We start from the raw sequence: 16,018 nt of genomic DNA on the forward strand, positions 1-16,018 counted from the left end.
GAAAGAAAACGGTCCAAGACGCAAAGGTTGTTTAATCTTGTTTGAAACCACACGCGCTTCTCCTTCCACTTCCGTTCAAGACCCTTTTTTTCGGACGATGACCACGATTCTCTGTGTCACGACACGATTGCCCCCACCTTATCCGTGTTCTCTTCTGCATCTGTATGTCAAAGCTCCCTTTCCTGTATTTCCTGCTTTTCTTGCCCATGTCCTAACCCACAGTCTCAGCGCCTGGACACAAGTCTCCTCCCATTGTCTGCAAGTAACTCCGTACTTGGATTCTGTCAGCCAACGGAGAAACATGATAAATAATCATGAATGTAGATCCTAGAGATGCAGAACACTCTTGTGTTGCTTGGTTTTAGTCTTCTATCTTCAACAAACTGTCGAAAACAGTTTGCCCTTGAGTACTCAGTTTTTTTGGCTGATACCTATCTGGTATTGGTCTGTGTAAAGCTTTACGTAAAACATTCCAGCTGTGTATAAAAGAGCTGATGAAGGAAGCGATTTGTTTGTTCCATATTTGTGTGAGAATCTTTAATTTAATTCATACTAGCTCATTACAGAAATAAGGTACTGCACACCAATACTGTATATACTAACAGATTTTGTATGTGTGTGTGAGAGAGAGTTGAGAGATTATACATACAGTAGAGTCCCACACTACTGAAGGATGCCCCTTGCAGCCGGAATGAGGTATGGACTGTAAATAATTGTAAATACTAAGAATGATATAATGATGGGTTACGTCAAGTGAGGGACTGGAAGGGGTTGGTCTGAACGTTGGCTTCATCTGAGAGTAAAGGGTTCCTCAGACTGACAGGATCCTAACTCAGCAACACAGGGCACAAGGCTGGAGGGGACATACCCAGGACGGGACCCCAGTCTGTCACAAGGCACCCCAACCAGGACTTGAATCCCATACCCCCCCGAGAGCAGGAGCCGGCTGAACCCACTGCGCCACCGCACTCCCCTCATGGAATGTATAGCTTAAACTTAATCATGTTTAATGAAACACAGAGAGGGATGTTGGCATTGCAAAATTTTTATTTCAGTACTGACTGTAGTCTATACAATAGCCCAGTGCCTTGATACCAGTACTGTATATGGTACTGGGTAGCACAGCAAATAGCGCTGCTGTCTCACAGGGTCTGGGTGGTGTGAGAGAATGTGGGTTTGATGCTTGCTCAGTCTGCGTGGAGTTTGCATGTTTTTCCCATGTCTGTGTGGGTTTTCTCCAGGTGCTCTGGTTTCCTCCCATATTCCAAGGACATACTGTTCAGGTTCACCCGTAGTGTGTGTGTCACATAGAGAGTGTGTTCCACTGATGTATAGATAAGTGACCCATTGAAAGTAGTGTATCTAGCAGTGTAAGTCACCTTGGTGAAAAAGGTGTGTGCACTGATAACACTACATAGTGTTCGTTAGACACTTCTTTGGAGAAAAGTGTCTGCTAAATAAATAAATGTATATATACATTAGTAAATTTCCTGGTGCTGTTCTGGTTTTTCTTGAATTGATATTACATGGCTGGTTTGATGAACTCATAAAACATATTTAGCTTAAAAAAAAATCTATATTTCTTGGAAATCTGTTGAGAACTGCCCAAGATAGAAGACTTAGAGTTTCAGTGCATCCAAAGTCCTGTCAGGTTCTTTAACAGAGTGACTCATTTTTCCAATATGGAGGAGGACATTGATTCTCACACAAATATGGAACAAACAAACTTTATCAACTCTTTTGTACACAGCAGGAATGTTTTACGTAAAGCTTTACACAGACCAATACTAGATACGTATCAGCCAAAAAAACTGAGTACTCAAGGGCAAACTGAGTATGATGGAACAGAGATCTGAAGGTTGGTGGTTGGAAGTCTATCCCAAAGAGTTAATTCTTCAATTCCAACCAGCAAGGAATCACTTGTTAAATGAAAGGCTGATAAACACACACACAACGTGGTGTCAGCTTCCTGTTTCTTCTTCGGCGGATTTTTTTAAAAAAAAAAAAAAAAAAAAAAAATCCAAACTTTCATCTCCACTAACAGTCTGTGCTGTTTGGCGCCACCGTGTGGCCTGGAATGGAACTGTTTCCCGGAACAGAGACTGCATTTTGTTGCCCTTTTTATTGTCTCCCATAATAAAACCAACTGGAACATTTTTCTATGAAGCGACATTCATTAAAGCAATTTGCATTAGTTTTACTCAACATATATCCAATGGAATATAAATACCTACTTGTTGTAGTACACAATTGTGCGATGCTGTAAATTATTAGGGGTGATCAGGAATCGTCGACATTCAGATACAGTTTAATGCAGCTACTCGTGTGATGAACATTGTTTCATATGTTCGAAAGTAACAAAGTAACTGTACTTTAGAATCACACATCTGCATCTAAGTGTCTCTATTAATGTAATGAACACATTGTATTTTGTATGAGATGTACGTCGCTTGGAGAAAAGTGTCTGATAAATGAATACAGGCAAATATATTGAACAGGCTTGTTACTTTTAGTGTTCATATTAGTTTGGAAATTACTGAATTTTGCATGACGTGATTCTGTTTATTTCCACATGTTGGAACTTTAAAACACATAATTGCTGTTAAACAATAACTATTTACAAGTATCACAATGTAAAAAAGGCATGTTTAGATGGAGAAATTACAAACCCTCAATGAGGGTAAAATGGGAAATTAAATCAGAATATAGCACCATGACCTTGACATTGAAAGCTAAAATCAGTTTCTTCAGTCTGTGTGACTCACAGGAGATATGATCAGTGGGTCTGAGTTCCGGAAGCCTGGCCAGAAGAATGGATAGAGCTTCTCAGTGAATTTATATCCAGTGAAAGTGTAGATGTGAGACTTGTCCTTCACACTGTAAAAGGAGACCTGACCCTCCTCATAGTCCACATACACTCCTACCTTCTGGGGCTTCACACTCAGGTGGAGCAACACGGGGGAGTCAGTGAGAGCCTCGTACTTCCCACTCCCCAGTCTGAGGGCCCAGAGACCATTATTAGGATTGAGTGCAAAATATTCCTTCCTGTTGATGGACTCTCTGGCCACTCCTAAAGTCCAGTCAGTTTTGTCCCCAACCTGCACCTCCCAGTAACGTCTCCCTGAAGAAAACCCTTCTATTCCCAGGACACTTTTCCGGTTTTTAAACCTCTCTGGGTTGTCAGGAAGATCCTGCTTTGCGTCTTCATGTCTCACTTGTTTCCTGTTCTCAGACAGGACGAGTTCAGGATGTGCTGTATCAGGGTCCAGAGTCACATCAACTGTGGAGGACAGAGAGGTGGTTAATTACTATATTTCAAAATGTGATAAAAAATAACACTTTTTAAACATTATATTATATGTAAACGTTTTATTGCTTTCTTTGCTGCCACCACGACCCTGGAAGGACTGAGCAGCCTAGAAAACAGATGAAAACATTATATTATTACAGCAGCATAGCGATGTGTGTGTGTGTGTGTGTGTGTGAGAGAGAGACAGCGATCAGAACAAGCGGTTAGTAAGAATGAGTGAATTTTTAGGTATTAATTTATATTTTAGGTATTTATATAAATAGATTTTTTAGGTATTAATATTAATTCTGGTAACAGGTGTTTTGAATGTTTTGTAAGAAATTGTTGTCACGGTTGGTTCCGGAAAGAAGTGGCAGACCCAAGTGCGGAGTGGAATTCGTGCTTTATTTAGGGAAATCTAAGGGACTTTGTCACAGGACAGGCAAGAGGTCTTTGAGGAGCAAACGTCGTTACAGGGACAATCCAAAAGTCAGGGTCAGTACACAGGCCAGAGGTCGATGATCATAAGGAGGTACGAGGACTAAGGACTAGGATTGCAGGACAGGGAAAGGACTTAGGGATCAGGGAGGAGTGGCGTATCGGTAAGGTGGTCGCAAGCTACAAGGCTGAACAAGGTGAAGGTTCCACGTAAGCTCCTGCTCTGACGCTGCCTTTTATGCATCACTCTGTGCCGCGCCCCAGGTGTTCCGTGTTGGCGTGGCAATTGTAATAATGTGTTACCTTTGAGAAAATAGTATAAGAGGATTTGTTTTAAAAGTTGTTTTGACTTAATATTAATGAACACAATAATATTCATGAAATTCAGTCAAAACTAAGACAAAAATTAAGTAAAAAATGATAGCATTATATAATCTGCTCCAGTCACAACAAACTGCTCTCAACACACCTGTTTCTCCTTCACACACACACACACACACACACATTTTCAGAACCGCTCGTCCCATACGGGGTCGCGGTGAACTGGAGCCTTCCCGGCAACACAGGGCATAAGGCTGGAGGGGGAGGGGACACACCCAGGACGGGACGCCAGTCCATCGCAAGGCACCCCAAGCAGGACTCAAACCCCAGACCTACTGGAGAGCAGGACCTGGTCCAACCCACTGCGCCACTGCACCACCATGCCCCTGTCCTTAAAATATATTTTTTTCTTTTTCTCACAGTAAGAGGGGAAGATCAGTTTGTGGAAAAAACTGAAACTTTTCTGTGGAAAATGTCTTTGGTGAAGTGTGTATTGGCTAAATGAACCTTCTAGAATCCATATTTCTATATTTCAAGGCCTTGGACTCCGGACCCCTTCTCTGTTTGGGCAACAACATTACCTTGTTTATGACTGTACCTGAACACATTTACCTTGTTTTTCTCTTGTTGTTTACACCTTTGTTTCATCACTTGGGTGGTATTTGGGTTCAAACTGTACCTTATTTTACAGTTTCTCTTCATTCTCTAAGGTGTTCATGACTGAACTAAGCAACAAATAAGCCATGTTTTTCTTGCACTTAATTGGATTATTTGTTTCTGTTTTAAGCTTCGTGTGGATTGAACTGAACTCTTGTGAGAAACAGTCACTTGTTCTCATCACTGATGAGATATTTTGTGGAAAGGAAGGTCAATAAATGTGCTCATATCCTGTGTCTGTCAGTCAATCGTGTGACAAATGAGAGTCCAGATTCAATGCAGCCAATCAGTCATTATTGTGTCTCCTACAGAGAAGAGCTGCAATGGGGAGAAGAAGCAGAAGAAACTCACCTGCGTATCTTTGTGCCTTCAGAAGTTCTGTAGAGAGAGAAATAAAAATGAGACACATGGAATTAGTGGCACAGCAGATACTGCAGTCAGTCTGGACTTGTCTCAGTGTCTTTCGTGTCCATTCTTACAGGACAGAGTCTCATACAGTGTAACATACAGTATAAGAAGAACCAAACTCAGTTCTGTGGGATCAATTCAGCTCCACTCTACTTATCAGCTCTCCTGCACATGTTTTCTACAGCTGGACATGGAAAATACAGATAGAAAAACTACAAAATTCCATTGAAATTATTTAATTTAAATGACTTTCTTCATACTGAAATATTTAAACAACACTCTAAGATGAATTATGTTTTGAGAAATACCGGTATTCCCTGGCATACAGACTCCCGGTTGACTGATTTTTGGTATAACGGCCCTAGAAAAATGTTGGTCATGTTCAGTATACAGACCGACTACTTGCGCTGTTAGGTACTTATTTCTGGTGCTGAAAGAATACTTTTCCTCCATGATGCCAATCAGACACAAAGCTTTCATCAGCATATAATAAACTCTTCTTAATTTTTCATTGTTTTTCGAGTTACTTTTTTATAATTTTTGATAAATGTTTTCCTTTTAGGGGGTGCTGTGGCGCAGTGGGTTGGCCCATGATCCTGCTCTCCGGTGGGTCTGGGGTTCGAGTCCCGCTTGGGGTGCCTTGTGATGGACTGGTGCCCTGTCATGGGTGTGTCCCCTCCCCCTCCGGCCTTACGCCCTGTGTTGCCGGGTAGGCTCCGGTTCCCCCGTGACCCTGTATGGGACAAGTGGTTCTGAAAGTGTGTGTGTGTGTGTGTGTGTGTGGATTTTGTTGATTCCACCTGTTATTTACAGAGTTTTTTTTATATTTGTGCACCCTGTTGTTTTTCAGTTATTGTATTCTGAATTTATACTGTTTTTTCAATATGTGTTTGTCCTATATATTCTTTTTACTTTTGTCCTCCAACTGCAAAAATGCAGTTTACAAGGGAAATATTCATTCCTACAAAAACGGGTTAATATCAGTAAAAAAAATGAATATTTTACTAACTCTGAACTAATTTAATTTTGCTGTTTTCCTTTTTCAGTTCCAGTTTTTGTGACATTGTGCCTTTATCCTAGTAATTTCATATGAACTTATTTCAGGCACGGTTCAGTTTTACTGTTTTAATTTTACTCTTGTATAAGCAAAGAGAATCACATTCAAATACAAAATCAAACATAAAGGTAAGTGTTACACAGTTGTTTGGTGAGGAGCCCTATAAATGTAGGAACATCAGTGTTAGTGTGAATGAAATATGGATTAAAAACAGCATCACAGAGTTCTGATATTCCTCTGAATATCACCTCTTTAAAAAGAAATATGTTAAATACCTTTTTCTCTTTGCTGTTTCATATAGTGAGGAATTAAAACAGCCAATATGATGATAGCAGGAACTCCCAGAGAGAAGAACACAGCAAAGGCCACCTTCCAGGGATGAGCACGGTGGAATATCTCACCTGGAACACAAAACATTTGTCATTAATCGTATTTCTGAGGAGATTTCTGGTCCCGCTTGTGGTTGCAAGCTGTGGATCTAGTGCACTGCACTGCGGTACATTGTTACACTGTGAGTCCACCTGGAACTGTCCTTCTCACAATACACATTATTTCATTTGTCAGAGATATTTAATAAATATAGTGTTGGTAGACAAAGTGAATCAGCTGGAAGAACATACTGGAACATTGTGGAATTCAGCAGTTACTCCTGTTGGCATAAAGACACACAGTGTTACTCTGGAGTTATACACTCACACACTGTCCAAAACCACTTGTCCCAAGCAGAGTCGCGGCAAACAGGAGCCCAACCCAGCAACACAGGGCATGAGGCTGGAGGGGGAGAGGACACACCCAGGATGGGTCGCCAGTCCATCACAAGGCACCCCAAGCAGGACTGAAATCTCAGACCCACCAGAGAGCAGGACCCGGCCAAACCCGCTGCGCCACAGCATCCCCCACTGTGAGTTGTTTTAATATTTATTTATTTATTTAACTGATGATTTTCTCCAAAACAATGTACAATTTTAATCCATCTACAGTTTTTTAGCCATTATACAACGAGGTAATGTGACATCATAGCATAAAATATAATGTAGTAGTACAAGATATATTCAGTTACCAGAAAATAGCATTCTGCCTTGGTCAACCATGCATTTCTTTTGTTTCCTACACAGGTACCATGTTTCCACGGCTCAAAAGCAACGGAAGGTTCTACCTTTATCATTCCAACTGTTCAAAAAAATAGAGAGTAATTAAGGGTTTCTACCTTTCTCAGTGATACTGTACCTGTAGCCAAGATCAAAACCTAGATCCTGAGTAATGGAAGACAACGGGTATATCTAGCACAACATTGACTGCTCTTCAAGGGTTTAAGCTCAAAACAGCACCGCAGACTTTGATGTTAGAACACAATTGTAGAACTCATCTGTCATTACACACACACATTTTCTGAACCACTTGTCCCATATTGGGTCACGGTTGACGAGAGCCTAACCCAGCAACACAGGGCATGAGGGGGAGGGTACACACCCAGGACAGGACGCCAGTCCATTGCAAGGCACCCCAAGCAGGACTCGAACCCCAGACCCACTGGAGAGCAGGACCCAGTCCAACCCACTGTGCCACCGCGCCCCCCCACATCTGTCATTACACTTACACACAAACTTTCTGAAAAGCTTGTCCCATATGGGGTTGCGGGGAACCGGAGCCTACTCGGCAACACAGGGCATAAGGCCAGAGGAGGAGGGGACACACCCAAGACGGGACGCCAGTCTGCCGCAAGGCACCCCAAGCGGGACTCGAACCCCAGACCCACCAGAGAGTAGAACGAGGTCCAACCCACTGCACCACCACGCCCCCTCTCTGTCATTACAATTAAATAAAAATATTTTAACTCACCAGGGACGTCTGTGACTGTTTCTCTCACTTCACTGAACCCCTGCTGTAGAACTCGACAGGTGAACCTGTTGGTCTTTGTCTCCTGTACAATAACACGTCGTCTCACAATGAAGAGACCCATACTGTCCGTGTATGTCTCTGTGTGTCCAGCAGGGAGTTTGTGTCCTTCACTGTCCATCCAGACCACTTGAGGCTGAGGGTACCAGCCTTTAGATTCACATACCAGACTGATCCCTCCTTCTTTATATCCCTCGATGGAAATCATTGGTTGGGTTCCAATAGCTAGAAATATAGAAATAGTGTGACTAAAGCAAAAAACTTAATTAAAATGTTCTGAAAATTGACTGAAATAACATGAAATTTTGTCAAACAGCTTTTATCTTTATAAATGCATTAATGGAGAAGTCTTTATGACACCTCTAAAACGAAACAGTTTAATCAATAAATACAAAATACAAAATTCTTACCTTTAATATGAACATTAATGTAGGAATCATCATACCATTCTGCAGACTGGACCAAACATTTATACTGTCCATTGTCAGATCCTCGCACATTTTTCACTTTTAATGAAGTGTTTCCGTTCCTCAGTTCCTCAGGGAACAGTGATGTCCTTTCACTGTAAGATGGGATCTGCTTCTCATTTCTGTCCTCATGATCCCGGTAAAGATGTACAAGTGGGTCTTCGCTATGAACTCTGAACCACTCAATGCTTAGGTCCACAGCACTGATGTTGGGTTTGATGTAACAGGGCAGAACAACATCTTCACCAGCTACAGCAACTACAGGCTGAGCTGGACCAAGAACCTCAAACCTCTCTGGAAAGAACAATGGAGACATATATTTTTCATATATATTTCATTTTACATAGACACAAAGGCTTTTCTGCAGCAGACTCAATACAAAACTCAAATATTTGACTGAAGGAGAGAGAAAATGTACCCAGAGTGGAGACAGTGGTGTGGAGGATAAGCAGGACAACCCAGTACAGACACTCAGACCAATTGGTTTTCATATCTGAAAGAGGGGAAAATACAACAATACACTTATATTGAGAATACAGACCTGTTTATAAAGAAATATTAAAAAATTATTTAACAATCACTCTGGATCAGATGATGGATTAATATATAGATGATTCTGCCTTGACTGCTTGGTTGCCTGAAGGATTGAGATCTCATATCAAGTAATCTGACCTGGTCACTTTACAGCAAATACTCTTTACTGTGGTAAAGATATTTTACTCTGAACTCCACAGTGCTCTACCAGCCTGGTGCTCTGCGGTTCTCACAGGTGTTCTTACCTGATCCTGTCATTCCAGGTCACCTGCATAACTGGATGTGTCTCAGAGTGACAATGAAACACCAGGCAATGATCATTCACTGGAGATCATGAACTCACTATGAAGAGGAGGACAGGAGGACCTGCAATATGAATAAACTCATAACTCATCTTATTTCTGTTAGACAAATAGGTCTTACAGCAATTCTGAACTACATGAATCAGCTCAGGATCACAGTGACAGAAAGTGTACAAGAGTGAAAAAGCAGCAGTGTGTTACTATAAAGCACAGAACTGTATGGTATGTTTTCTTGTGCACTTTCTTATTTATGAGAAGTTTGTGAGAGAAAATAAGAAAATGGAGCAGAAATGATGGTTTGCATTTAATGTACAACTGATGTGTTCTGTAACTGCTGCAGAAATCCCCTTTTGTCAAAAGCTGGATGAACCAACACTGCACCCCCAACTGTAAGGGATAGCTGACACTGGCTGGAAATGGAAAACAAGAAAATAAACAATGTTGGCAGGTTAAGAGACAAGCTGAAGGGCTGTAGGGTGTTTGTTATATGATGTGCATAACTTACTTTAGCCTACAGGAAATGAAATAGGTAAGTTAGTAAATTCGAAGTAAACACAAGCTGAGCACATGTTGATCACACAGAAAGAATGCCAATGAGAAATGTTATGTGTGTAACATGTGCTTTAGGATCTACTGTATATAATATGTGTGTATCTGATGTTTGGAGAGACTCCCTACACTCTGACACAGGGGACAGGGGACTCTCCCTCCAGCTGGGATGAAATAAAGTAAGATATTCTGTCCTCTCTTGTGTCCTTTGTTTGAGTAATGTCCAGTTTTGACCACAAGTTACAATGTGTTCTAATGACCAGAAGGAGTTCACAACCACACACACACATTGACTGACACCGCTTGGCCCATATGGGGGTCACAGCAAGCCAGAGCCTAACCCAGCAGCACAGGGCTGGAAGGGGAAGAGACACACCCAGGACGGAACACCAGTCCACCCCAAGGCACCCCAATTGGGACTTGAACCCCAGACCTGCCAGAGAACAGGATCCAGTCAAACCCACTGCACTACCATGCACTCCAAGTTCAGAACCACACTAGGGGTTCTTCCTGGGTTTATTAAAGTTCTGAACCATAAGCCGGACTGCTGCCTTGTCTGCAACCCACGACAGCAACACTTTGAAGAACTCTCAGAGACTACGCGCTCAACTCACTCACATGCTCTCACACCTCTTATGTCACACACATTCTCTGAACCATGGCCCAGGGTAAAGCACAGAACAAAACACAATGGGAGAACAAACTACACACACTGGCAGAAACCACTTGTCCCAAGAAGGTTCAGGGCAAACCGGAGCCTAACCCAAAAATACAGGACATACGGCAGGAGAGGGAGGGGACACACCCTGGATGGGCTGCCAGTACATTGCAAGGCACTCCAAGCAGGACTTGAACCCAGACCCACTGAAGAGCAGGACCTAGCTAAACCTGCTGTGCCCCTGCACCCCCATAACAGTAAACTCTTCAGAATTAAATAAATAATAGCACAAAGTATTACAGTATTTTCCATTAAATGTTTATTTTTACATGTACTCTTGTGTTTTATGGCAGATTGTTTTCATTGAAAACTGTTCGCAAGTGACTTTTAGATTTCATGCTGTCACCTCAAATTCACACTCACTCAAATAACCATTATCATTAGTAAATAAGCATTATTTTTATATATAACTCGATGAAGTTAAATTTGATTTATACCAGTTTAACGTGGTACATAAACTGTAATTCTTACATAAGTGTTTATGTCCATTAATCACTCACTCTCACACAGACACAGACACACACACACACACACCAACCGCTTGTCCCGAGCAGGAGCGGAACCCGGCAGTGGAGGGTGCAGGAAAGCACATGCCGGACGGAGCGCTACCCTGCTGCGGGGCTCCCCAAGCGGGACTTGAGTCCACACCCACCACAGAGCAGCCCCTGTCCATGCCCACTGCACCACAGGGCCACCGCTCCTCTTGTTGCCTTATGTATTATATTATAATATATACTGTATAAAGTTTTACTAAACACTGTTTTATGGACAGGGGGGTGCGGTGGCGCAGTGGGTTGGACCACGGTCCTGCTGTCTGGTGGGTCTGGGGTTCGAGTCCCGCTTGGGGTGCCTTGCGATGGACTGGCGTCCCGTCCTGGGTGTGTCTCCTCCCCCTCCGGCCTTACGCCCTGTGTTACCGGGTAGGCTCCGGTTCCCCCGTGACCCCGTATGGGACAAGCGGTTCTGAAAATGTGTGTGTGTGTGTGTGTGTGTGTGTGTGTGTGTTTTATGGACACTATAGTTTGTCTTCACGTCCCCGATTTGCACCCACAGCTGCGCTCCTTACCGTGTTTTACTCCACCTCTCTGTGGTACATATTTCAGTTCCCAGATGAAAAAATAAATTCGAAGTATAAAATCGGTTAAGCGGTGTACAGTTATTAATGTCAATATTAAATGAATATAAACTTTATTTATGAGTGTAATTATTGAAATTAAACAGCATTTTATTTACACAGAGAAACAAACCTGTTGCTGTTCGTGTTACTTGGCGGTCCGTTATTTTGACATGTTTTACTTTCGCTTTTAAATTGTTTATGAGCAGAGACCGAGCTGTTAAGTCATATTGAAATATTGCCAAATATAAGTGAAAGTGAATTTTTTTTTACTTTTTTTTTATTAAAGTTATCAATGAAATACACAACCAAAAACAAACATCAAAAAATCCACAAACGAACCCAAAACCATTTCCTACAGTTGGTCAACGAAATTACTAAACAGCCATTACATAAAATACATTGCCAAGACAATGACAGAGCCTTTCCCATAACAATCCCCCTTCCTGGGTTCAAAAAATATAACTGACCCATGTCTTCCCCACACCAACATACCCACAAAAGGACTGTCCTCCAATAGCAGCTCAACCGAAGTCATCATGTCATATATATGTATCCTTCAAAACACATAAAATACTTCTAAATTACAGTGTAAAAGTTGATCATACCCTTAAAAACAGACAAATACAAAACAGACATACACATCATTAGTCATCAATACAAAAGGCTCAAAGTGCACAAAATCACCTGATAAAACAAGGCCATTAAAATCTGTAAATAAAACGCAATACAAATAAAACCCACACAAGTTAAAAGAATAAGTTAGTTAAAAGTGCACAAACCCAACGACACAAAACTACTAAAATCTGTGAATAAAATACTGTACAGATAAAAGGCACACAAACAAATATTAAAAAAATAAATATACAAAGGGGTAAGATACAAGAAAGTACAATATGTTTTAAAAGAATGCAGTTCCATAAAGCAGATGTCCATCCTCAGAGCTTCAGACACATTTATCCACGAGGCCTTTCCATCTCTCCTTTGCCTTGTGGTAGCCCCAGGCAATCAGATCGCGCTTTATTCTGAACTTCAATTCAGCTCGGATTTTCAAAAAGACACCCCTTTCGGACAAGGTTAATGGGTGCATTCCACAATTCTTTCTTTGTCAAACTCACAATCAACCAAATCCTACCGGAGGTTGCTTTGTTTACCCTGCGGGACAGTCCCTTCATGATATTATCAAAAGTCAATGCCATCTCGCCGTCTAACTCTCCGCACAAGGACTCAACCAATGACCAGACTGGCCCGGCATAACCATAATCCCAAAAAACGTGTTTAATCGTTTCCGCACGCAAACACTGGGGTCGCGAGCAGTCGGGACGTCCGGTCAACTCGTACCTGTAAAGTTTCTCCATTACGGGTAATCTTTCATGGAGGCACTGCCAGTTTAAATCCTGCAGCCTATTGTCAAGCCCGTTTGGCTGAATTCGGGCCCAAATGTCTTCCCCAAGGCCTAACATCACTCGCGTTCCCCTCCTCTCCAACAAAGCATTATATGACACTTTGTGCTTCAGGAGGGTATTTGCGTCAGTGTCAGTCGGAACGATCTTACTCCATTTCGCCATCTGTTTATAGTGATCTGGCAGAGACTCTGCCTTTGGTCCAGCATTGGACCACGAATTCACCAAATTTCACAATGGAAAAAACAGCCAGAGGCGAACAAAATGTTGGTGTGGATGTTCCAGGGGAGCTGCCAGACGGAAACAGTGCTGCGCGAAAAAGAGGCAATCAAATTTTTGGGGAAATCAGGGAACCCCCTTCCGCCCCTGTCCTTCCCTAGGTACATCACCTCTCTCCTCACAAACTCATACTTCCCACCCCATACCAAGCCAAACACGTCTTTCACAAACCCTTTCCTTAAATTGCGAGGCATGGGGTAGACATGAGCCAAATAAAGAAAGGTCGGGAGGACGTCAACTTTCAAGATCAGTGCTTTACCCAGGAAGGACAGGGACCTTGCCTTCCACAGCCCCATCTTCCGCCTCGCTATCGCAAGATGCTCCTCCCAGTTGACCCGGGCTGCTCCTTTTGAAAGAAAACTCACACCCAGCACTCTGAGGGGACCGCTACAAAGCGAGAGACCACCAAAGGTGTCTTTTCGCGCTCCCCAGAATTCAAAGTACTTCACCTCTGTCTTCCCGAGGTTGAGCGCCGAACCCGAGGCCCTACCGAACATCTGAGTCAGATGCAGCGCCTGGGCGAGTGAGCGATTGGAACATGCAAACAGGACTGTATCATCTGCATACTGGGCCAACTTAACAGCCCAGGAATCAGCCGGGAGGGTTGCCAGCAAATGCTGTAAAAAGGAATCCCCTGCGACAGGGTCAGTTTCCCTTACCTTAAAAAGACTTTCGTAAAATTCTGTAGCAACCTCAATCACCCGGTCCGTATCCTTAACTAGCTCTCCTTGCCTAGTTCGCAAAGAAGTAAAACCCATATCATGTTGAAAGCCCCTCGTTTTATTAAAGAAAAAGGAGGAACATTTTTCATCTTCCTCCAATTCTCTTATTCGGGCTCTTGCAAGGAGAGCACTAGCTTGTTGGTCGTATAGTCACCTTAATTCCGCCTTTAATTCCTCTTCTCTGTCACTGTTAAAATCTTTTCCATTATTATGGTGGGCATAGATCTTTCCCAACTTTTTCTCCACTTTCCACATAGCTCTGAGAGATCGAGCCCTCCTATGAACATAGTACTGCCTAGTAATGGTTTGCACCTTCGTTTTGGTGGCTTCTCACCAATCCAAGGCAGAGCTACAGAAAAATTTGAGCTCCTGCCATACCTTAAAATGCTCATAAAAAGGTCCCTGTACTCTTTCTCCTTTAAAACATCTACCTCCAGTTTCCAATACCCAGGACCGTGCAACGTGGCCTCTATGGAAACCGTAGCCTCTACCATCAAATGGTCCGTCGGCCAATGAGGAGAGAGATGAACCCGTTTGAAAACAACAGAGTCGGAAGCTAAAATATAATCCAGGCGACTTTGTGCTCCTCTACTATTAGACCAGGTAATGCCCGGATGACTGGGGTTGCATACTTTAAAACCATCAGAAAGACCAAATCTGAGCATAAAATTCTTCAAATGTTTGATGCTAACATCCTATTTACCCTCCAAATATACTGTATATTAGAATCCCCCCCAAATAGTAAGAATCTTCATTCTACACACAAAGACATTGTCCGAAACCGCTTGTCAGCACAGGAACAATGACCAGCGGGGGAGGGGACACGCCCAGGACGGGACAGGACGCCAGTCCGTCGGAGGGCACCCCAAGCAGGGCTCGAACCCCAGACCCACCAGAGAGTAAGCACAAACCAAGCCCGCTGCGCCAGAGAATGGTTATGAGCACAACCCTCTCATGAACATCATTCGTCGGCACAAAAACCGGAAAACTCCACATAACACGAAACGTGCTACAATCGAACCAGCCAGAATTGCCTACCTCCCATACATAACAGGCATGACCGACAAAAGAAGCAAACTGCTCATAAAGCACGGCATCAAAATCACTTTCACTACCAATTCCAGTACAAGAAGACTTCTCGGCACAGTTAAAGATAGCCTGCCATTGAAGACCAGCGGAGTGTACCGAATACCCTGCAGCTGTGGAAAAACATACGGGCAGACAAGTCGACTTATCTCCACACGTCTCCAAGAACACATAAGAGCAACGAAGAACAACAACATCGACTCAGCAGTGGCTGAACACTCACTGCAGACCAGTCACGAGATTCGCTTTGATGAGACCACAGTTCTCACACCTGTCCCCGTACAGGAGCCGCATAGTAAGAGAGGCGATCGACAATTTCAATCAGGAGGAGGGCTTCAATTTATCTATAACCTGGACACCTCTCATCTCGAGTCCCCGCGCCAATTCTGTAACAACCCGACTGCCTCTCATTAAAACTCAGTTCAGCGAGCCGACCTATAATATGAAAGTCACAGCGCAAGTGGAAAACACAGCAGGGGCACCACCTATCAGGACCACTCGCTATGACCTCTGACCCTCGTCAAACACTCCATTCCACATCTAACCTTCACAAGACGTCGTAGCTCCCTGATGATGCTTCCAACAGGAGAAGCGAAACGTTGGAACCAATTTCCCACATGACACGGTTTAATCCAAAAGTACAAAACTCCCAGTCAGTTGACACCAACTGCAGAAGCCTACGGGTTTTAATAAAAATGTTTGTGATGAATCCACCTTTGTGAAACAGAATGAAATTACACTCAAGTCTCTTGCTCTGTGTTAAGTCAGTTGAGAGAGT

At 42.9% G+C, this 16,018-nt stretch overlaps 1 protein-coding gene across 1 annotated transcript; it reads right to left on the minus strand.

Moving 5' to 3' along the window:
* Positions 1-2,747: 2,747 nt before the first annotated feature.
* On the minus strand, positions 2,748-9,325 carry LOC108930611 (butyrophilin subfamily 1 member A1-like). Its single transcript, XM_029256411.1, has 7 exons — positions 9,313-9,325; positions 8,952-9,026; positions 8,477-8,827; positions 8,010-8,291; positions 6,446-6,571; positions 4,994-5,083; positions 2,748-3,280 (listed from the first exon to the last, which is right to left on the minus strand). The coding sequence occupies exons 1-7, from the start codon at positions 9,323-9,325 to the stop codon at positions 2,748-2,750; spliced, it is 1,470 nt and encodes a 489-aa protein (XP_029112244.1).
* Positions 9,326-16,018: the final 6,693 nt, after the last annotated feature.

This window comes from Scleropages formosus, chromosome 11 (assembly GCF_900964775.1).
Source record: "Scleropages formosus chromosome 11, fSclFor1.1, whole genome shotgun sequence".
Taxonomy (NCBI): Eukaryota; Metazoa; Chordata; class Actinopteri; order Osteoglossiformes; family Osteoglossidae; genus Scleropages; species Scleropages formosus.

Excerpts from the sequence above, each read along its gene's own strand:
- LOC108930611 (XM_029256411.1), bottom strand. Across the intron at positions 8,828-8,951 it reads CACCACTGTCTCCACTCTGG|AGAGGTTTGAGGTTCTTGGT; the intron begins GTACATTTTCTC and ends TGTTCTTTCCAG. Across the intron at positions 6,572-8,009 it reads AACAGTCACAGACGTCCCTG|GTGAGATATTCCACCGTGCT; the intron begins GTGAGTTAAAAT and ends TTTGTGTTCCAG.